At 38.2% G+C, this 23,114-nt stretch overlaps 1 protein-coding gene across 3 annotated transcripts in view; it reads left to right on the top strand.

Annotated features, from left to right (window-relative positions):
- ccdc9 (coiled-coil domain containing 9) overlaps positions 1-23,114 on the top strand; it is a 50,622-nt gene that overhangs the window by 15,601 nt on the left and 11,907 nt on the right. For all 3 annotated transcript variants that reach the window (XM_039768255.1, XM_039768256.1, XM_039768254.1), the window contains 11 exons: positions 41-145; positions 2,876-2,968; positions 3,108-3,251; positions 5,067-5,372; positions 6,613-6,696; positions 10,947-11,120; positions 14,601-14,782; positions 15,997-16,073; positions 19,644-19,764; positions 20,304-20,385; positions 21,015-21,846. In XM_039768255.1, the coding sequence (XP_039624189.1) occupies positions 41-145; positions 2,876-2,968; positions 3,108-3,251; positions 5,067-5,372; positions 6,613-6,696; positions 10,947-11,120; positions 14,601-14,782; positions 15,997-16,073; positions 19,644-19,764; positions 20,304-20,385; positions 21,015-21,846 (2,200 nt within the window). The remainder of the gene's footprint in view (positions 1-40; positions 146-2,875; positions 2,969-3,107; positions 3,252-5,066; positions 5,373-6,612; positions 6,697-10,946; positions 11,121-14,600; positions 14,783-15,996; positions 16,074-19,643; positions 19,765-20,303; positions 20,386-21,014; positions 21,847-23,114) is intronic.

Below are 23,114 nucleotides of genomic sequence, written 5' to 3'. Positions count from 1 at the left end.
TTTGTGCTTGCAACCCCACTTAATTTCATTTTCACTTCAGTCCACAGCACTTGACCTGAAAACAAAGGAAGAAAAAAATGCTGAATTAGACAAACGCATTGAAGCCCTCCGCAAGAAAAATGAAGCTCTGGTTAAGAGGTACCAGGTAAGAGACATGGAATTAATTTTCAGGGATGGCCATTCTTTGCTTTTAAAAATCGTGAGGAAGTCGGTGGATAAATTTTATTATTACACTAGGCAAAGTACCTTGTGTTGCCCTGGTACAGGGAGATTCACTTGAAAGAGGCCTTGAATATTCTGTTGTAACTCCGATTAGGTTGAAACAATCTGAACCAAAAAAATACTTTTTACCTTGATGTATGTGTAATCGATTGCATTACTTGCGATGCTGGGGCGGAAATAGCAACAGTTTCATGTTGGATGTTTTCCTCCAAATCTTTCACAGTGCGAGCCTTCTTCCAATAGACTTTTTATCCTTTGAGCAGACCCCCAAAGGAAGAATTCTGGTGGTGTCAGATTCAGCGACCGTAGTGGCCAAAGCCACTTTGAAATTACCCTGTTGCCGAAGAACGACTCAAATTCAGCCATGCTCCTTGCCGATGTGTGACACGTTGCTCCATCTTGCCGGAAGTAACCTTCTGTTAACTCCCAATCATCCAGCTGATACTGACATCACTTAAATGAATTTGTGACCCAGTAGGTGTGCACCATAAAGACGCGCTGCTCAATACTGTACACCACCATCCTGATGAGAAGTCGAGTAAATAAGTGAAGGGGTATGGGTGATATGCACCCAGAAGTTGCAAACGGAGATTAAACGTCATCACGCAGAGACATCCTGGCTTTTTCGAAGCTCCATGTACTGATAATTACACACACAGGGTGACACGGTGGTGGAGCGGTAGCGCTGCTGTCTCACAGGGAGCCACGTCGCTGATATTCCCTGCCTGGAGTTTGCATGTTTTCCTGCTGGGTTTCCACAGTGTGCTTTGGTTTCCTTCCAAAGATATGCAGCTTTGTGGGCACTAAAATGACGCTAGTGTATGTAAGTGCTTGTATTCACCTTGCAATCAGCTGATGCCCCGTCCAAGGATTGTTTCTGCCTCATGCCCAATGCTTGCTGGAATGGACACATCCCTTGATTGATAGATTTAATCATTAAACATCCTTTTCGGAGATATTGCGGTAAGATGTCATCGGAATTTAATGGGTGTTCCAGGCAATTCACAAAACAGCAAAGCCGAATCTGTTCTCACCGTGATGATGATTGCACTGCCACCTGGTGGATTCTTCCAGATTTATATAAAGTACGTGCGCAAGTATAAACAGTAAAACGCTTGCATAGCAGGAGTGTCCGGTGGAGCATGCGCTGCGTCGCGTGAAGTATAAACCTGGCGTAAGGCATCTTGCTAATATTTAGCAGCCATCTTACACACTGAAAAATTTGGGCTTTAAGATCTCCATTTATGAAGCAAGATTTCACCTCACCCTGTTTCATGTTAGAGAGGTAGAGTTACAAGACAGATGGATAACACACACACCCTTGAATACATAGAAACACTCCCACACTTGGTTGCATACTAGCTTTAAGGAAAGACAGTTACCTCTGTTGATTGAGTGAATGCCAGTTGTAATTCCTTAGGGCTAGTTAGTGTCTGCCTGTTTGAACCCTTATGTGTTTGAGAATGTGTATTAGAGTTTTGTATGATTACAGTTAGTGGCATTTGCCAAAACTCTAATTCAGGTTTGCTTTTGGTTACTGCCATCTCTTGGTTATAAAAGGGCTATATAAATATCTCGCCTGATAAATGAGTTCTGTGTGCTTAATAAATTACATCCATTAGGATTTTTGAACACTGGCCTCTCAATATTGAATAATTATGCAGGCTGTGGAAAGCCTTTAGTTCTGAATAGTAAGCAGGTTCTCATAGGATTGTGTTACTTCACCTCTGTTTTGCACTTTTATTTTAATGTTTCATGTTTTTATTCTTTGTTTCTAACCTATTTTTGATTTTATCGTTGTAAGGCACTTTGGTCAACTCTTAAGGCTATGCACCATAATCAGACTTTTCTATTGATTTTCACTTGTAGCCTTCATTTGCATAATCTCAGTGAGTTGGAGAAAGTCGACAGTGTGCACTTGTTAAATCAGTCATATAATGTTACATGACTAGGGGCTCACTCCAACTAATACGCAACTCACTCCAACTAATACGCAACTCATTCTGATAAAATTAAACCGCTGGCTTGTGTGAGTTGAAAACCAATGAATGCTCATCTAGAATTATATTGTTATTATTAATTTAGCGCAGCTATGAGGAATATGGAGCACGGGGACTTTGGACCTCACAAGTGCAAGAGAAGTTTGTCTGTCTGACGTCTCTTGTGTTATGTACCATGGCTTGGGGGGGTTAAATGGTGATTCAAGGGGTGGCTGGGGATTGAGGGTTGAGATTGCACCTGGATTCACTGTAATTTTTAACCCTTCATACAGCATAGGCTCCGTCAGGCAGCATGCTATTGACTGTCACAAAAAGGTTGTGAGCAAGACTGTGCTGGAGAGTTAACATGCTATTGGTAAATGTGACATGACCAGCAATTTTCAGTGATTTAAATTGACATGGTACAGGTTTGAGATCAGCAACTGTGATTGGTAAATCTGACACGTCTAGGAGTCTCATAACGTCACATTTGCTTTAGTTGTTTTAAAATTGCTGTATAAATAAGGTTAACTTGACAAGTTGTTCCATCTGATGTTTTAAAGAAGGCTTTGTTTTTATTTACAATCTTGGGCAAAAAAATTCAAAAGTAATGTCTGCTTGATCCTGTAATTTGAAAAATACCTTATTGCTGATATTCTGAATGTGCATTCCAGGAAATTGAGGAAGACAAGAAACGAGCAGAGCAAGAGGGCATTGCGGTAACGACCCCTAGGAAACCACGAGAGGCGCTTGGTAAGAGGTACCAGGTGAGGATTATAGCCAAAGACTGGCAAGCATAATGTTTTTTGTGTGAGTGCTTTCCTGTCACTTTTTTTTTTTTTTGTTTTAAATCATTTTATTTGAACACAAGTAATAAGTAATTTTATTCTTTAAAAATATGTTTAGGATAGTGATGATAAACGAGGAGATCAAGATAACACTGGCATTGCATCACCAAAGTCCCATTTACATGATTCTGATGTGCAAGAGAAGAGGAATTTTGAGAAAGAAAACTTCACCATCTCTGTGGAAATTTCTAAATCTTCAAGGGTAAGGCTGATTGTCTGTTATCCTAGATTCAGGCCATAGCAATATTATAAATGTACATCTCTCATCTCCCAAAAATAGTTGCATCTTTTAGCAACTATTGTATAGACACACAGGCTTTATCTGATGTACAGTTCCACTGTACTGTCTATCCTATTTTGTTGTCAATACTTACCATATGCAAGGATTTAGTGGTCTCTGACTAATGGTTAGTTGCTTGCTCATTTGACATTAGAAAAATTAGAATTTGTTGGTGCATTAAGTAAACAATGTGTATTGGTGGCAACCCGTAACTGCTTCACTGAGTCCCATTATATTGGCAGGTTGGCAAGTGATGAATCACTACTCCAAATAGGTTGCTTCATCACATCTGCAGAATGAAATTACAGATAATTTATTGGATCAGTTTTTAGTAACCGTGGATGCCACTGAGTTAATCTCAATTTGTTGTCATTATTAAATTCATTCCACAAATTTTGTAGCCTAATGGCATGCACTGTTATCCTCCTAAAAAAATACAATCGATGCCATAAAAGGACATAACTAATAAGTAAAAAATTTGCATTTTTTGTGCCACACACTATTCTTATCAATGGTGTAACCGTCTAGCAACCTGTGTAAGAGCAGGGGTTTGGAGAACAGCTTGAATGGGAGGGGATTTTGGGGGATGGGACTTCCCCTTAATTGTTTAACAAGATGTGAGAGTGTCTTTGTAAGATGAAGATTCCTGGCTCACAACTAGTGGGCAGCATTCCACAGAGTTTATTCCTGAACTGAGGAGATGGGACACATCATGTGACTTGAAAACAACCCTCACAGATTGACCCATGGCAAGGTAGACTTTTGGATTATCAGAGTTTACTTATTTCTGTTTCCCAAATCGGCATAAATTTGCAGGAACCAAAATTCATCAGATAATGCAATGTTTTAAAATTTCTCAAGCATATGCCTCTCACTCTTGTTTTTTATTTTCAAAAGTGGGACATGTTTGTGTTATTTCTTGGATATCCCATTAATTCCTAGGTATTAATGATGATGTGTTCTTGTATGCTTTTTGGTACCACTGTTGTTACTATTTAGTTGACATGGCCATAAAGTAACTGCCCTTGTTGGCCTCACCAAAACCTCTTCCAACAGCAACCCAAGGTTTTTCCTTTTTCCCATCCAAATACTGGCTGGACCCAAACATGCTTAGCTTCAGGTAGTATATCTGCTAGCTTTTACTTGCTATTAACAATTGCTTTGTGACCTGAGAACCATAATTGCCTGAATTTGTTTTGCGTTCTGACCTAACTGTAACATACCTTTGCCAGTGTTACGGAATTAAGACCAAGCAGAGTTGCCTTTCTTGACACAATAATAGTGTTATCTCTGATACAGAATATCAGGCTATGTTTGATGTCACTTGAAGTTTAGCACTGGTGATTCTTCCGCTTCATTGTGCATTCAAAAGTAATTTTGTTACTTGCCTACCTTTATGAATAGGATTTCCTCCACATATGGTACTGTCACTGATTCAGCAGTCGGTTACCTAGAAAAGACAGGTGATACTTCTAAAATGGCCACTTGATGTGAATTGCCAAAACATGAATTAATCGATCCTCTGGTTTATTCAGTTGTGCTTTAGGTAATGCTGCACTTAACAGTGAAAAGTTAAGTTTTTACTTATCTGAAATACTGATAAATACTGCATTCTTTTTCTAGCTGTTAATTTTGTTTTGTTGGTTTTTTTTTCTCAAATCCTTTTAAAATTAGTTTAACAACTCTGACTGTTGCAAGTCAAACATTTGTATCTGTATATATTTTTTATATGTATAGGAGAAACGTGTCATCAGTGATCGCAAATCAAGCAGTCAAAATACACCAAGGAACAGGGTGGAACCAGGTGATTTCTCCTCTGAAACCTTTACCATTGAGCAGAGCCCATCCAGAAGAGGGAGTTCTGGACGAGGGATTCGGAACAGAGGAGGCCGTGGTGCAAGGCAGGAAGCATGCCGAGAAAGAGGGGAAACTCCTCATGATGTAGGAGAAACATTTGAAGGGCGGTCACCTAGAGGTGGCCGTGGCCGCCGGGGAATGCCAGAAAGTGGTGGAATTCATCCTGGACAAGACAGGAAGGCAAAAGTAAGTCTCCATACATTGATTTGAGATGACAATTCTTTTTTGTTTTTTTTTTTTTTTTTTAGTCTACAGTATAAGTGTTTTATTTGCCATCATTTCTTTTTGTTACAGTTTTAACAATAGCAGCAAGAATATGCAATATACTATGTGAAGAACACTGTTTCATATTGAACAGGAAGACTAACAACTGTATTTCAATAAATAGTAACATTTAGATTAGCAATGTTTATACCACAGAATAAAATGACTAATTTATTCATGGTATTGTGATACTTTATAAGCTTTATCTGTGTTTTACTCTTATAGCCTTATTTCACTGACTGCTCCATCGATGTTTTTGCTTCATCTCTGGCAAGCTAGATTCCTGCTGTCATGTTAAATGTTTCATAGCCCATTCAGCTAGAACTTGTTAATGTTGTTTAGGGAATAGTTAATGAGAATTTAATTACATCATTTTCTTGTTATTCAAAGGTATTCCTTAGTATTAATATTCAAGGATTATTTCACAGATTTAAGGATTAATGTGAATTTTACAGAGTTCTAGAAGAGTAAATCAAGGCTAACCTTTTTAAATACTTCACACAACTGCAAGAGGTTTAAGTTTGATCTTGTACTGCCATTTAGGTTCAAAATTAGTCTATCTTTTCTGATCAGATTGAGTCGTACATCAAAAACTCTTTATAAAGCAATAAGTGGAATTCCATTTAGGCAGTGATTGATTTGGATTGTATGTTGATAAAATATATTAACAGTGAAAGAATTTTGAGGAACATTTGCAGCTTGTGAAAGTAAAAGTAAATGTTTTTGGTGTAGGAGGGTGGCTGTCTTGGAAGAACAGATGTGAAGGAGCATTATGGTCACTGAAAGAGAGACTACCAAAGTCTTAACAGTTCCCAGCAAAGTGAGGCTTTAGAGTAGCAAATCAGCAATTATATATAAAAAAAAAACCTCTGTAAAGTGGGTTTATACAGGTTAAGTAAGACATGAGTACTATTCAGTAGAATTTGATTTCATGGATTTGAACTTGGCAGTATTGTGTGTAATCTATAATCTATATTAGTTCCTCCTAATGTGATCCATTAGAGGAAAGGTCTTGTAAAGTACAATGAATGGGCACAAAGCTGAACTCAGAAGATACATGTATTATTTGCTCATTTTATTACATATAAAGATATTCACATTTTGGAACTGTGATGGTTCATGTTCTGTCCCAGCTATATAATTTAAATCTCTTTCTCTGCAGGAGTGGGAGGAAAAGAGGCGGCAAAACATTGAAAAAATGAATGAGGAAATGGAGAAGATTGCAGAATATGAGAGGGGGCAGCGAGTAAGAAATTATTACTCTTATTTTTTGTATTTCTTAAAAGTTTTATATGTATACTAAAGGAATTTTGGGGCTGTTTAATTTCTACACCCAGGACCACATTAAGACAATTATAGGCCCTGCCGTGAAAGTTTTTGGGAACTTTCCCCAACACTCACATTAAGTTTTTTACGTTAAACTCAAACCTCTGTTCAAAATCTAAATGTTGTTAGACTTGTATAATCCATAATTATGTTACTAGGTTATTTTTGCTGTCATAAATGGTCACTTTCTACACTATCACAAAGCACAAATGACTTTATGGTTAAAAATGTGTATACGGTATGCCTACTAAACAGTAGTATAGCACTTAGAAACAGTCTCTTGCAGTTTTTATTTTCTTGTTTTACATACTCATAATCAAGAAGTCTTAACTGCCAAAATCTGTACTTCCAGCTGTTTTATTTATTTTGGAGCTAGATAGCAGGGTTAACTGTATTTTCAATTGGAGCAGTTCATAAATCCTCACAAATCCAATATTTCCATGTAAAAGTCTATCCGTTATAACAGTCAAAAACTTCATCTACAAAGTTTGTGTTAGGCATCTTACTTTGTCAACCAAAAATCTGTTGTCCTAAGAAATCATAACAAAACGTAATTTCTTTATGTAGCGCAGCTAAATTAATGTGAGTCTGTTTGAAGATCAGCACACATTTAAAAACTGAAATTGTCATTCCTCCAAAAAAAATGCTTTAGCACAGATGACTAAGTAATCCCTCTTTCCTTGTTAAAGTTGGTAGTGACACCTAATTTTATAATTTGGAGAAAGTGACTTAAAATTAACCTTTTTTTGTGAGATTCATTTTTAAGGTTATATTTATCAAAACTCATTAACTTATTTTTTCTATTTCAAATTAGAGCTGAGTAATATTGAATTTTTCATTTGTTTCACTATGTAAGAAGAATCAATATGCAAAAGCCAATCGCAGTGTTCAGCACCTTTATTTGATTTTCCACAACTACTACTTCATGTTAAATCAGATCCACAAAGTCTCCTTTTCTAAGCATGACCACCTTCACTCTATTTGTGTTGCATGGCATTGATGAGTGTTGGAATGGAGAGGGGATCAGAGGTGGAAGAGTTTAGGACAAGTAGAGTTAGTTCTGCTGTTTGCAAAAATTTGTGGTTTTACCCAGGAGAATAGTTGAAGCAAAAAACATCTAAAGATAAATGCATATGAAGGAGGCCATCCAGGCACATGTGGTGCCTGCAGTGTGCCCTCTACCTGCCTAGCAAAATAAGCAAAGCTCGATAAAATGTTTGCTGTTAAATACCACAGTGTATGAGCAGACAAGCAGCAAGTGGAATGAGTAAACAACTGTAGAGACTTAGAACATTATAAAACACACTTTCGCCTGTTCAACCTGCACCCTAAAAGTATTTGTACTTTGTCAGTTGTGTTATAACTACACTAATTAGTATTTCCCATCACATCAGATCTCTCCATCTCTCGCCCTTTCTGTAGGATTCATAGTTTTCTTTTGTGTGAAATAGTCAGTGCTCATGGATCAATTATGAGGTGAACTGCCTTACTGGCCATTTTAGTTTCAATTTGTGTTAGCATGTTCCTTTAACAGGTGAATCAAGCTTCCTATTTACAACAATAAACATTTAACTTACAACGCATTCTTTTTGTTTTAATATTTATACATATGTTGTCTTGTTGATTTTTGAATCTGTTAAGATTATTAGAGGAAGTTAAACATACAACCGTATTACTTTGTGAGCAGAGGTTAAGTAATTGGATAATAAAATATAACTATCTGATGGGGGCTGAAAGGCAAAAGAATGGATTTAACACTTTATGTAAAGCTGTTGGCAGAAAGGCAACATTGGCTTCTTCAGTGGTTGGACCCACTACTACCTTTCTTGGCCACTCTTCCCCACCGTACAAGTCTTCTGCAGTTCCATGTGCTCTAAGCTGCTGTGGCCTTTTTGTCTGTGCATACACGTCATTGGCCACCCCTCACTCCACATGCCAAGGGTCCAAGGCAACCCAAATACCACATTATCTCCTGAACCACGGACAGGGTTTACATCTAAGGCTCGGCTGAAGCCATGTTTCCGGTTTATTGGACTTTGGCAACAAAGAAATACAGCTGAAGTGCTTTTTGTACGTGTTGTAGGTAGACATACTGTGCTGGTAAAAGTTTATAAAATAAATATTTGCACGCATCATACAGGCTTTTATAGACAAGAAAAAACACATATATGCAAAGACATAAATTGAAACCACTACAAAATATATAAATCATAAAAAGAATTTATGTGTAATATACATATGCACATGTATTGTGATATTAAATTGGCATGGTAATGAATCAAGAGTTTTTTTCCCTTGTACAAAACCAGCACGGACAGTGCCATTGAGCAGTGCTTACTGAGTGACTGGCAGACACAGATGTTGGCAAGGCAGGCACAGTTTTGAACAAAAATGTTTCCTTGAGGTATAACTATTCATGAAATTGTTGCATTTTACACAAAAATACAGCTTTCATTTGCTAGCATTATCATTTCAGTTTAAGTTCGTATTGAGTATATTTTCAAAAATGGCATTGAACATTTTTTTCACTGAATGACAGAAAAGAAGTAACATTAACATAACTTGTTAACATTAATTAGTTTCAACAAATTGAAATTCAACTTTATGACATTTTAAAGTGGGAATCGAAAAAGTAGAAGTGGAATTTCATTGAATTCTGCTATTTTTCAGCCAATTGATTCACCCATTTACTGAACCTGCTTTGTCATTTTCAGGCCCGATGAGATTACATCCTATGTCAGTTATGGACAAAGCATCAACCAGCCCATCCAGTACATTCTAGGAGAGAATATGCTTGCATACACACAGCTGATTTTTGAGCTGCCAGTTAAACCAAGTGCGCATGTCTTTGGAATATGCTAGAAGTTCAGAGTATGTAGGGAAAACCCATTTGACTTGGAGAGAGAATTCAAATTGTAGAAAGACAGTGACTGAGTCAAGAAACAACCCTAGGTCCCAAGAGTTGGTTATCCCCAACTGATACTCGTATCAGTAAATGTTAATGTTGCTTTATAAATGACACCAATATGGGCCAGAGTGGGGAAAAAAGATACAAGAATAAACTTTACATGTTCCTAGTGCTTACAGACTTTAGTTTCATATCCTTTCTATCTCTGAGACCTTGTTAACCTCCTTGGCATTAACTTAAAGAATGACTCAGGGTTGGAATTCTATGACTGGGGTGATGTTTAATGATCCACTTTACAGTGGTATACCCAAATATCTGTTGAGACAGTATTCTGCTGCCATCCAGTGGATAAATTAACATCATGCTGCAAAAAATCGTATTTCTATGTGTTTTGCCTTTCTAAAATAACTTGATGTTCGTGTGTGAGGTGAAGCCTTCAACAAGAACATACTAGCATGTAAGCGAGAAGCTGAAAGCCAGTTTTAGAACAAACTAAAGTTGAACATTCGTTGAATCAAATGATAGTAATGTCAATTTCAGTTGGTCATCAGACATTGACACGGATCGTGAACCTGATGCATACTGCACTGTGAATCACCATGATATGCCTGGTGAGTTTGTTTGCCATAAGTTTCACTGTGGTGCAAGTGGGTGTATCTAGTAGAAGGACAATAAAGACGTTCGTCTCCTAAGCACTGTTCACAATGCAGAAACTGTCATTCGTGTGAGTGGAAATGTGGATGTCACTAAGATATGTGTTGTGGTAACCTCCAATAGCAATGGGCGTGTTGATTGTGCGGATCAGGAAAGGACCGTCTACACTCACGTTCAAGCAGCAAGAAGTGTGTGCAGAGAAGCACGCATTTACTGTCCTGATTGCAACATCAAGCTGTGTGTTAGTAACTGTCTCACAACATGACACACAAATCACATAAACTAAATCTGAGACTGTACAACAGTGGACACTAGACATGCATGCCTTTCCTGATGTGTTTATTTTGACATGTTGGTATTTACATGTTTCTGTTACAGGTAATAACCATTATTTATTATTTTGAAAAAATCAACATTTTTAACTTGTTTTTCTGGGGGTAGACATAACACTAAGGTTACCATAGAAATATTAGAAACATTTTGATGAGAACTGGCCATTCAGCCCAACAAAGTGAACTAATCCTAACCGCTTAATTCCTCCAAAAGTGTTAAGAATGGCATATCATAATCAACAGAGTGGTAAATGTTTTTCTTTTACACCATTGTAGGGTGATGGAACTGGTGAAAAAAACCCCATAAGAAATTTTTTGGATGACCCACGTCGTTCTGGTCCTATTCTTGAACTGGATCGTAAAGAAGGAAGCAGACGGCATTTTCGAAACTGGGGTGGTCTAGACTTTGAAAAGGTCAAGACTGGAACTGAGAGGGAAAAGGAATGGACGGTACTACATTCTTTCACTTTAGTTATGTAGTAGATGAGGCTGGCCAAGGCGTTGGAACTAAATAACTAGACCGATAAGCAGAGAAACAAAATGGATATTTTGTGGAAATTTTTTTATTTTATTTTTTTGTGTTTGTTTTTGGTTTTTTGTTTTACTCTTACTTTGCATACTGTGTATTCTGCCACATCTAACACATGGCATTAGTTCTTTCTAATTATAGTCTGAAAGCATTTCAGCCATGACTCACTTATTATGAGTGTAGCTCTTTACCCAACCATATTTGAGTAAAATGAAATGAAACAAAATACAGTAATCCCTCCTCGATCACGGGGGTTGCGTTCCAGAACCCCCCGCGAAGTAGAAACCATATGTTTGTATGGTTATTTTTACAGTGGTGTGAAAAACTATTTGCCCCCTTCGTGATTTCTTATTCTTTTGCATGTTTGTCACACAAAATGTTTCTGATCATCAAACACATTTAACCATTAGTCAAATATAACACAAGTAAACACAAAATGCAGTTTTTAAATGATGGTTTTATTATTTAGGGAGAAAAAATCCAAACCTACATGGCCCTGTGTGAAAAAGTAATTGCCCCCTTGTTAAAAAATAACCTAACTGTGGTGTATCACACCTGAGTTCAATTTCCGTAGCCACCCCCAGGCCTGATTACTGCCACACCTGTTTCAATCAAGAAATCACTTATAGGAGCTGCCTGACACAGAGAAGTAGACCAAAAGCACCTCAAAAGCTAGACATCATGCCAAGATCCAAAGAAATTCAGGAACAAATGAGAACAGAAGTAATTGAGATCTATCAGTCTGGTAAAGGTTATAAAGCCATTTCTAAAGCTTTGGGACTCTAGCGAACCACAGTGAGAGCCATTATCCACAAATGGCAAAAACATGGAACAGTGGTGAACCTTCCCAGGAGTGGCCGGCCGACCAAAATTACACCAAGAGCGCAGAGACGACTCATCCGAGAGGTCACAAAAGACCCCAGGACAACGTCTAAAGAACTGCAGGCCTCACTTGCCTCAATTAAGGTCAATGTTCACGACTCCACCATAAGAAAGAGACTGGGCAAAAACGACCTGCATGGCAGATTTCCAAAGCAAAACCACTGTTAAGCAAAAAGAACATTAGGGCTTGTCTCAATTTTGCTAAGAAACATCTCAATGATTGCCAAGACTTTTGAGAAAATACCTTGTGGACTGATGAGACAAAAGTTGAACTTTTTGGAAGGCAAATGTCCCGTTACATCTGACCTGACCTGAATCCAATTGAGATGCTATGGCATGACCTTAAATAGGTGGTTCATGCTAGAAAACCCTCAAATAAAGCTGAATTACAACAATTCTGCAAAGATGAGGGGGCCAAAATTCCTCCAGAGCGCTGTAAAAGACTCATTGCAAGTTATCGCAAACGCTTGATTGCAGTTATTGCTGCTAAGGGTGGCACAACCAGTTATTAGGTTCAGGGGGCAATTACTTTTTCACACAGGGCCATGAAGGTTTGGATTTTTTTTTCTCCCTAAATAATAAAAACCATCATTTAGAAACTGCATTTTGTGTTTACTTGTGTTATATTTGACTAATGGTTAAATGTGTTTGATGATCAGAAACATTTTGTGTGGCAAACATGCAAAAGAATAAGAAATCATGAAGGGGGCAAATAGTTTTTCACACCACTGTATATATTTTAAGCCCTTATAAACTCTCCCACACTGTTAACATCATTAGAGCCCCCTATACATGAAATAACACCCATTAGTCAAAAGTTTAAGCTGTGCTCCATGACAAGACAGAGATGACATTTCTTTCTCACAATTAAAAGAATGCAAACATATCTTCCTTCCTCTTCAAAGAAGTAAACGTCGGGGGCAGAGAATGTCAGAGAGAGAGAGTACGAGAGTAAAGCAAACAATCAAAAAATCAATATGTGCTTTTGTGCTTTTAAGTATGCTGAAGCACCGTGATAAAGCGGCATTTTGTAGAGGAGCGTCCGTATCCTCTAGGCAAACACCCCCTCCATCAAGCAGAGAGTGTGAGAGAGACAGAAAAAAGCAAACAATCAAGCACCGCGCGGGAAGCACATCGTATATCATTGAGGAGTTTTATTTAATATATTTTTTATGTAATACATGCTCTGACTGGGTAGCTTCTAAGCCATCTGCCAATAGCGTCCCTTGTATGAAATCAACTGGGCAAACAAACTGAGGAAGCATGTACCATACATTAAGACACATTGTCCGCAGAAATCCGCGAACCAGCGAAAAATCTGTGATATATATTTAGATATGCTTACATTTAAAATCCGCGATGGAGTGAAGCCGCAAAAGTCGAAGCGCAATATAGCGAGGGCTCACTGTATATGAGCTTTTAGTATAGACTTCCAGCATTAAGGATATTTAATACATAACAAAAACTGGTGAGTTGTACAGGAATTTCAGCTTACTTGTTGTATGTACTCACCAAATTTTAATAAACTAATAGTAACTGAACAAATGTATGTTATCTTAAATAAAATTATTATATTTTAGTGGACTATCCTATATAAAAGTGGGAATATCTACAGAAGAAAAAGCACCTCTGTCTGTATGTGCTACAGTACATCTAATACATACTTGAACAAAACTAAATTGCTCCTATCATTTTTTTTTCAAATTCTATAGTCAAATATATACCACACATCTGAATTGTTTTGATTATCACATTTTTTGTACAAATACTCTTCTACTAATTAGCTGTAAAAGTAAACCACATATATCTGTGAATATCAAGTCATCTATAATGAGCTGTGCTCACTGTCTAAGACAGCTTGAAATCTAAGTAATCAACATAGAACTCCATGTTAATGTTTATAACATCTGTTGGAATCTATTTTGTAATGCATGTAGTAATAAAATTGCTTTGCATTTGTCATTCCAACAGATGCCACATCACAAACATTTGTAGCAATAAAATGCATTACTACAAATGTTTGTGATGTGCCAACTCATGGGTTGACAAATGCAATGCACATGTATCTGTTACATGGCCTTTGTTAAGGAATGTCTAAAAGAAATGTTAATGTGTGTGCTGTGCCATCTGTTGGAAGGACTCGGACGTAGCAACCAAGGACCCATAGACATTTATCCTTTTATCAAGGTGGATAACAAAGTATTGTAATTTTTTTTACAACATTCATAGTTTAAAGCATTTAAGTTGAGGTTTTCCCTTTTTTTTTGTTTGTTTTTTGTGCCTCCATTTTTATATGTTTGTAGTTATAGTAAGGTGATTAAAACATAATGGTTATTTTCACAAAGCTACTGCAGAATAGGGTGCTCTTGCACACTAAAAAAATCCATTATAAAAAGCAATCAGGGTTTTTGCATGTATTCATTAGTATTCATTTGTTGTTTTTGACTGTTATGTTTTAGTCTGTTTCCTTTTGTCTGCAATATTGGATCAATTTCCACAATTATATTTTTTAACCTTAGAACCGACGTCCTGTTCCCAAAGTATCTTCTGACATGACCATGTCCATGACTGGGAGGGAAAGGGCAGAGTACATGCGATGGAAAAAAGAACGAGAACAGATTGATCAGGAAAGGCTGGCTCGCCATCGAAATGCAACGGGGCAGTGGCGACGTGAATGGGATGCACAGAAATCAGATGGCATGTGAGTATTTCTGGTTTCTGGTCATTAATTCAACTTTTATGTTTCTAAGTAGACTCTTGATTAATGGTAGTTAACAACCAAGAAAGAAATTAAACAGTGGTGTGGTATAGCGAGTCTGCAGCCCAGAAGAAGCAGCTATTTTAGTAAATAAATAAATATGGCTGGCCCTATGTGTGAGTGCTTATGCAGCTGTGGGTGGTTGGTGGAGTAATTGTAGTGAAACATAACCTTCGCGATTGAGATACTGTGCCTTTGCCTATGGAGGCATATAAGAAAGAGCTGGCACAAGAAAAGGGGGAAGAATTGCATGGAGAATCGGTAAGGAAACAAAAAAAAAAAGGAAGGAGGATGAAAGATGGCCAGAGAAGGCAGGAGTAAGAATTAGCTGGTAAAAGTGAATTATAGAGAGAGAAGGCAAACAGCCAGGAGGAAGTCCCTTCGGGGAGCATGTGGCCAATGCTCAGGGGATGATGACTACTTCAGCTGAGCAATCTGGAAGCTATAAAGACTTGCACGCACTGCTCAGTTGGAGCGACTCACCAGAGATAGGCAGAGTGGCTGCAGGGGAATGAGAAGCTCAATGAGGCGTCCTGCAGGTAGTGCCATGGTCTGCAGGGATACAAGCCTGGCTGCGGGAGTCCGAGCCTTGGTGTGGTTCCCTGCTTGGAGCCAGAGTTGGCTACAGGGTCCTAAGCCTAAGAACAGAGCAGCAGGTTGCCTGAACTGTTGGTTAGGCGCCTCCTTGGCTATAAGAACCTGCTTAGGGTTAAGACAAGGAGATGTCAGTATTTAAATGAGTTTTTAAGGACAGATTCCTGCCATGTTATTAATTTTAATGTAAAGGATTATTTATTTGACTGATTTTAACCTGCATCTTTAATTTTATGTATTTATGTATTGAAAAGTTAGCACTGCACAGTTTTTGGACACTTTGTTTTTTTACTTGAGTTATGCACTTTTAAGCACCATCCCCTTTCTTTGTGTGAGTTACCTCATCTGCTAGGCTCATCCCTTAGCAGCAGTAGCGTGTTCAAGGGGCTCCACGGAAGGACCCAATAGTGTGGGGCTGACCTGCACCATCACAAGTGGTCAATATGCTTTTAGGCAAGAGCTGAATTTTATTCCATGTTTGAATATATTACTTTGCTTATTTTATGGCTTTGTTGTTGTTTTTTTTTTTCTTTGATCTGATGCTATCTTTTCAAAAACCACAGGTTCAAAGGAGAGGCTGGAGAATCAGTGGGACAAGGGCAAGGGCAAGGGCAAGGACAAGACCAAGACAGTTGGAGAGGTGAACTTTTTTGTGTAGTTTTTATTTTTCAGGAGAATTGTAGGTTCTGTTGCTGAAAATACCAGTAGAAATAGTTGGGAGGTTTAATCTCTTCTTTATCATGAAATTTATAACATGAATACTTAATGTCAGACCTGGCAGGCTACAGAATCAATTGGTTTTCATTATAATTGGTGTGGAGTACTTTGCATTAGTAGAGAACTGCCCTTCTGTCATTATATCAAAAATGCCTATTTAGATATAGGTTTAAATGCTCACATATGCATGTAATTTAGGTGTTGTTTAAAATAAACTCCTTCAACCTTTTACTGTTATCCCCAGTCAAACTCGATGATTCTTCCCCCTTAGGCCGGGGTTATACTTCACGCGACGCATGCTGCAGAGGACGCTCCTGCTATGCAAGCATTGTATTGTTTACTAGCCATGTGCGCCCAACTACGTTGCGCGTGTTAAAGTTGTCTGTGAAGGGCTCCCTGTTTAAACGAGGCTGCCAGTCGTGATCTGGGCCCTTTGTCGAACAGCATTATGATTTTTTATAAGGGAAACAAAATTACAAAAGAAAACCCTTGGATATTGATTCGATAGGAACGGCCTACTCGGAATCACTGTCCGAATCGTAATTATGTGGTGGTGTAGGAGCATTTCTGCTTCTGTCCGTTCACAGTCCGTCTCGTTTTCACGACGCCGTCGTTTCCTCTCACGATCTCTTCTCAATCTTTTTCCAATCTCGCAGGTTGCTTTGTGGCAATTCAAAGAGTAAGGCAATATACACGGAGCAATGGTTATAAAAGGGGGACACATAGGTATCCAGGCTCTTTAAAGCATAAATAGGGATCACTTCACTGACATGTGAGCAAGTCACGGTACAACTGTGAGACGCGCAGCACTCGCCAGCTACAACGTAACAATAATAATTTCCGGAATGTGCTGTTACGTTGTCATTCGTTTTACCCACTGTCTTTCTTTCATTCATATGTTATTTAGGCATGTACCTGTTATCTTCGGCAATCTCATTCTCTAACCAGGCCTCAGGAGCTAACCAGCGTAACACTGTCCACAACCCCTTTTGTTATTCGGGCACATTGTTGACATCCGTGAGTAACAACAACGTACTAAACTGGAAGGTGGTCTACGCATGCGTGGAATTCACGGACAAAGATCAAGATCTAAATGAAGATTATATATAAAGATTAGTTAATTTAAAGCACAACAATTTGTTCAGCTTGAATGTCTTGTGTTTTGAGGTGTGACAGTCTTCAGTAGTATAAGCCTGGAGAAGATTCTTAATGCAGTGCCTATGTTTTAGCTGTCTCTCTACTGCCATCTAGTGCTTCTTCTAATTCATTCGCGGACAAACAAAGATCAAGATCTAAATGAAGATCTCTTTAGTTAATTTAAAGCACAACATTTTGTTTAGTTTGAATGTCTATGTTTTGAGGTGTGACTGGAGTACTACAGTATTCTGTAGTATAAGCCTGGAGGAGATTCTTAATGCAATGCCTATGTTTTAGCTGTCTCTTTACTGCCATCTAGTGCTTCTTCTAATTCATTCGCGGACAAACAAAGATCAAGATCCAAATGAAGATCTCTTTAGTTAATTTAAAGCACAACATTTTGTTTAGTTTGAATGTCTATGTTTTGAGGTGTGACTCTACAGTATTCTGTAGTATAAGCCTGGAGGAGATTCTTAATGCAATGCCTATGTTTTAGCTGTCTCTCTACTGCCATCTAGTGCTTCTTCTAATTCATTCGCGGACAAACAAAGATCAAGATCTAAATGAAGATCTCTTTAGTTAATTTAAAGCACAACATTTTGTTTAGTTTGATTGTCTATGTTTTGAGGTGTGACTGGAGTACTACAGTATTCTGTAGTATAAGCCTGGAGGAGATTCTTAATGCAATGCCTATGTTTTAGCTGTCTCTTTACTGCCATCTAGTGCTTCTTCTAATTCATTCGCGGACAAACAAAGATCAAGATCCAAATGAAAATTATATATAGAGATACTTGCGTACATACTTTATGTAAATCTGGAGGAATCCACCAGGTGGCAACAGGTTTGGCTTTGTTGTGTTGTGAATTGCCTGGAACACCCATTAAATTCCGATGACATCTTACCACAATATCTCTGAAAAGGACGTTTAATGATTAAATCCTTCAGTCCAGGGATTTGTCTACTTCAGCTGGCACTGGGCATGAGGCAGAAACAATCCCTGGCATCAGCTTATCCAATGTGAATACAAGTACACACATACACGCTGGTGTAATTTTAGTGTAACCAAATCTGCATATCTTTGGAAGGAAACTGCAGCACACTGTGGAAACCCAGCAGAAAAACATGTACACTCCAGGCAGGGAATATCAGCGACGTGACTCCCTGCGAGACAGCAGCACTACCGCTCCATCAATGTGTCACCCCATGTGTGTAATTCTTAACAGTATTCATTATTTAGACGAAATTACCGATTTATCTGTAAAATGTAACATACATACTTCAATGCATTTCATCATGAAAGTGATATCAAGTATAAATCTAAGGATTATAAGTGTGCAGAGAGTTGGAATATCATACATTTAATGTTCTCAGTGTGGCGATCTATTGCTGTTTGCTGCTGTTGTCAGTACCGGAGGAAGCCCTAGAAAAACAAAAAAGGCACAGAAGACGGTATGTGAGACTTTTAAAAATTATCGTGTCATTACGATTGAGAATATGTGACGCTTGAATATAAAAGCACCACAAATGCATCTGTATGTCGGCATTTTTCTTCACCACTTCGAACTATTCTTCAAACATCGAAGCATGCACACCGAGATCGTAGGATCCGCAAAGTAGCTTTCTGTCACATGTAGATAGTAAACAAAGACTCTGATGTCACATTCCATCTTTTAGCACACTGCACTCCCCCGGCTTATTGCTGGTGCTGCAACTCGCGCACGCGTCACATTCATTTCTGAGGACCTGCTCAGAGGACGCATCAAATGAACGCTGGAAACGTGTGGCAGCCATGATGCGGGTGTGTACGCATTCTGAGCGTGAAGTATAAACGAGCCCTTACTGAGCACACCCTGGTGGGTCCCCTGCTTACCATTCCTGAATTGTGAAATACTTTAACAAAGCCTTCTTGACACTTCTTTGTGGCCAGGGTTTTGTTTCATCATTAGCATGCCATTAACTTTCAGTCAAATGCAGTGACCCTCTTGGCATTGTTGTAAGAAATGTGCTGCCTCCCCAACCCTCAGTTTTCACAATCTGTTCCAAAGGTTTCCGCGAAGACAGGCACCAACCACATTTTGGCCACTAATTCTAGTCGTCTTGAACAGGAAATGTCAGTCAGCTGCTCCCAGGGCAACCTCCTACATACTTATATGGTTGATTTATTTTCACAGAATAAATTCCAAAATCAGTTGTTGCAGTGTATTTGGCTTTACAGTATATTATTTTACTATCTTGAACTGAAGAGGATAGAATATGTATTTGTGTATGCTTGGCATCTCTCTTATTGGTTTCACTTAACTGTGTCCAGATAAATCTTGTATGACATGAGTCATAGCTTTGTTTCTTCTTTTTGTAGATGATGGTAGACCTCGTCACAAAGCACCCACGTTTGGAGACTTTATGCCTCAGAGCAAAATGAGAGAACCAGTTAAAGGACGACCCCAAAGGAAGGGACGGGGACCAGCAAATAACTACAGGTAGGGCTCTTGGATTTCATTTTTATTTATTTGGGCAATTTAAATTTGTAGTTAAGCTTTCTAAACTTCTCTTGAGTCTATTTTTTGGTTTCAGAATACAGTAGTTTGTTTTTTTATAGATTTGTAAATCGAAATTAGCAGAGTGGGTAGCAGTTAGGCTCAGCAGTCAAGGCTGTTGCGTCAGACTGCTAGAAAATCTGATTTTCACTTCAACCCAAGCTGCCATGTGGAATCTACACATTCTCTCTGAATTCCCTTTTCACATCTTAGAACCATGCCAGGTGGATTAACTGGTGGTTCTACTATCTGGGTATGTTCATGACTGTAACCTAAAATGGACCAATGCTTTTTTATAAGTTTATAAAGTTTTATAAATTTAAGTTTGATTCTTTTGTCAAAGGTTTGTGTCCCTGAACAGTAAGGTTTAATTTAATTTGTGAAGGAAAAGACATAAGACTTTGGGCTGTCATCACACCGTAACACATTTGTTTGATACAGATTTTGTCCCCATGTGTAAACTGATATTTTCATTTCAACAGTATGCATGACAACCGATGGGTTGAGAATGAGGAGGACAAGATGTTGGGAGAATTAAAAACTGAAGACTCTGCCAGCAAGAAGGTAAAGTGTTTTATGTGTGCAATGGTGTGTATTTATTGAAGTCTTAATGGTTTGTCAGCTACCATTGGTGTCCTAGGAGATTAATATAACATCCATAGCACATTGCATATTTTAACACAATTTTCTCTGACAGTGCAGTAATCAGTATGAAAATAATAAATATCTTGCAAGTTTAGCGTGATTTAATCTGACTTTGGATTTCAGTGAAGTTGCTCAAATTAACTTTCTGCCAGCTTGTCCAATTACTTATGGATTTATAGGTTAAGTACATTTTTTTTCTCTTTATGTAACGGGTGTGATTTCTACATTTCCTGCCATTAGCTAGATTCTCTGCAGTTTCAAAAGTGCTATAAAATAATGATAGAACATAAAAACACCAGCACTGAGGTAACATTTTGTAGGTGAAAAGATGCTGTTAAAAATCAATACACACATCTTTTATCTACTTGGCAATAATGTACCCAAAATAACATACATGACAATATGGTGATGATTTTAGTCAATTGATTTTTTGTTTGCCCCAAATCTACAATAATTAAAATAAGATACATCTCTTATGTAATTAAATTGTATAGTAGTTTAGGGAAATTTTGAAGTGTCATCCTGAACGTTTTTTTTGTATGCAACAGAGTATGATGCCACCTGAAAGTGCTCCTGAAATAGAAAGCCATGAAGATGATGAAGATCAGTGGGAGGATGAAGAAGATGAAGTAGTAGTGGTAGGAGAAGGAGATGAAGAGGAGGAAGAGGAGGCAGAGCAGCAGGAAAAGTCCTCAACATCTGTTCCTATATCCTCTGCGGAAACAAAAAAAAAAGTTGCACCAGTTTCTGTCCCAATGAACACAAAGGTGAAAGAAAGACCAAGGCCTGCAAGAAAAAGGAAGAGTAATCCTAAACTGCAGATATCAAATGTTCAAAGGTCTCCGCCATGCCAGACATCTTCAGAAACAAAGCCACCACTGAGCCCATTTTCTCCTCAGGAATGTCCCCAGGGTATGAGCTGGGGAGACCAGATGGATCTGCAGTCTCCACGCAGTAGTTTGGGTGATAGCCCTCTCAGGTTGGATAGCACTGGGGATGGCTTTAGCCCTGGCAAACCTCAAAGGGAGACTGAGGAAGTTGTTTCTATAGAAGGAAAGTTAGATCAAACGGACATTTCAAAATGCCACAAGCTTAATGAGGCAAGTGAAACTGTGTCTGTTTGCCCTGAAGAGGAGTTTATAGAGGCAGCTGAATCTTTTGTAACTGAAGAAATGGATAAAGTTGATATTCCAAATGTGGAAAATGATGCACACAATGAATCTCCAAAGGAAGAGGAGGGTGTTGATAAGCAGTTAGATAATAAAGAGACTGTAAATAATGAAGTACTTGGCACTCCTAACAATGAGGAGGAGAACAGCAATAATACTTTTAAGGATGAAATGAATGATTCTCCTGATGCTCTGCAGAACACTGAAACAGGTACTTTTCATTTGTAAATAGTGTGAATTTAGCTCCTACTATGCAACACATCATTCTTATGCAGTAGTTACACGTACTGGCACATCTTTCTCCTTTTTATCCAGAATGTCCAATTCTGTGTTATAAAGAGAGAACTTTTATCCCTTGTGTTTTATACACACTATTGTTTCCTGATTATCAGACTTTATGAAAATTTAGTGAAAGGCTTGATTTTTCAGATGAGCTTGTAGCACTCCCTGTTCCTTGCCCATAGCAGTGACAATAGTATAGTCAACTTATTTTTTCAGGCTGCACATTAATACATATGTTTTAATGTATTTTTATAATCCTGTATTTGAGATGTTACAGTAGACAGTAACACTTTAGTTTATTTACTGCAAAAATGCGTATTTATCCATCCATCCATTATCCAACCCGTTATATCCTAACTACAGGGTCACGGGGGTCTGCTGGAGCCAATCCCAGCCAACACAGGGCACAAGGCAAGAAACAAACCCCGGGCAGGGCGCCAGCCCACCGCAGAACGCATATTTATTAATTTACTATTATGTATTAAGACCTTAAGAAACACTCCTTGGGGTCTTCATAATACAAGCATCAGTAAAATGTTTATTCATCTCTGCAATGTGTCATACTAACAAAACTTCACTTTGGAGTGGTCTGAGGTGGCTTAAATGAGACATATTTCTCTTGATATTGCATATTTATTATACAACCAGTGAATCCTTCATATTAACAAGTAATTTGACCAGCATTTTAATATGCAGCCCTGCACAGAGATGAATAACTGATCTACTGATGTTTCTTAAGTGTTATGAAGACCCACAGAAGCCATTGTTAAGGTCTTGCTACGTAAGTGTATTTTTGAGTAATGGATGCATTTTTGCAATACCTAAACTAAAGTGTTAGCAAGTTGACAGATTACACTAATCAGTGTTGTATATAATAGATTATGTATATCTATAAAAGAGGCAGTGACATGTTCAGTCATTTGCACACCGCAAAGTCACTGGTGGATTGCACTGGCAGAATAAGCCCAACATTTCATCACACAGATCATCAGTTTTGACTTTATTCTCTCCTCCACTAATACCTCTAGTGGGTCAAGAGTGTATCCCATAAGCAAGCCTGTCTCCTGTGGAGATTTTTGATTAAGTAGCCTCTTTTGAAGTGAAGTTATTGGCCCAAAACACCAAAGTATAGAACATCTCACTGGCCATCACAAAATTACTATATAGAACATGTAAAGGACTTAGTTGTGACTTTAT

The sequence above is a fragment of the Polypterus senegalus genome, chromosome 11 (assembly GCF_016835505.1).
Source record: "Polypterus senegalus isolate Bchr_013 chromosome 11, ASM1683550v1, whole genome shotgun sequence".
Taxonomy (NCBI): domain Eukaryota; kingdom Metazoa; phylum Chordata; class Cladistia; order Polypteriformes; family Polypteridae; genus Polypterus; species Polypterus senegalus.
This window is presented reverse-complemented; position numbering and strand designations above follow the sequence as displayed.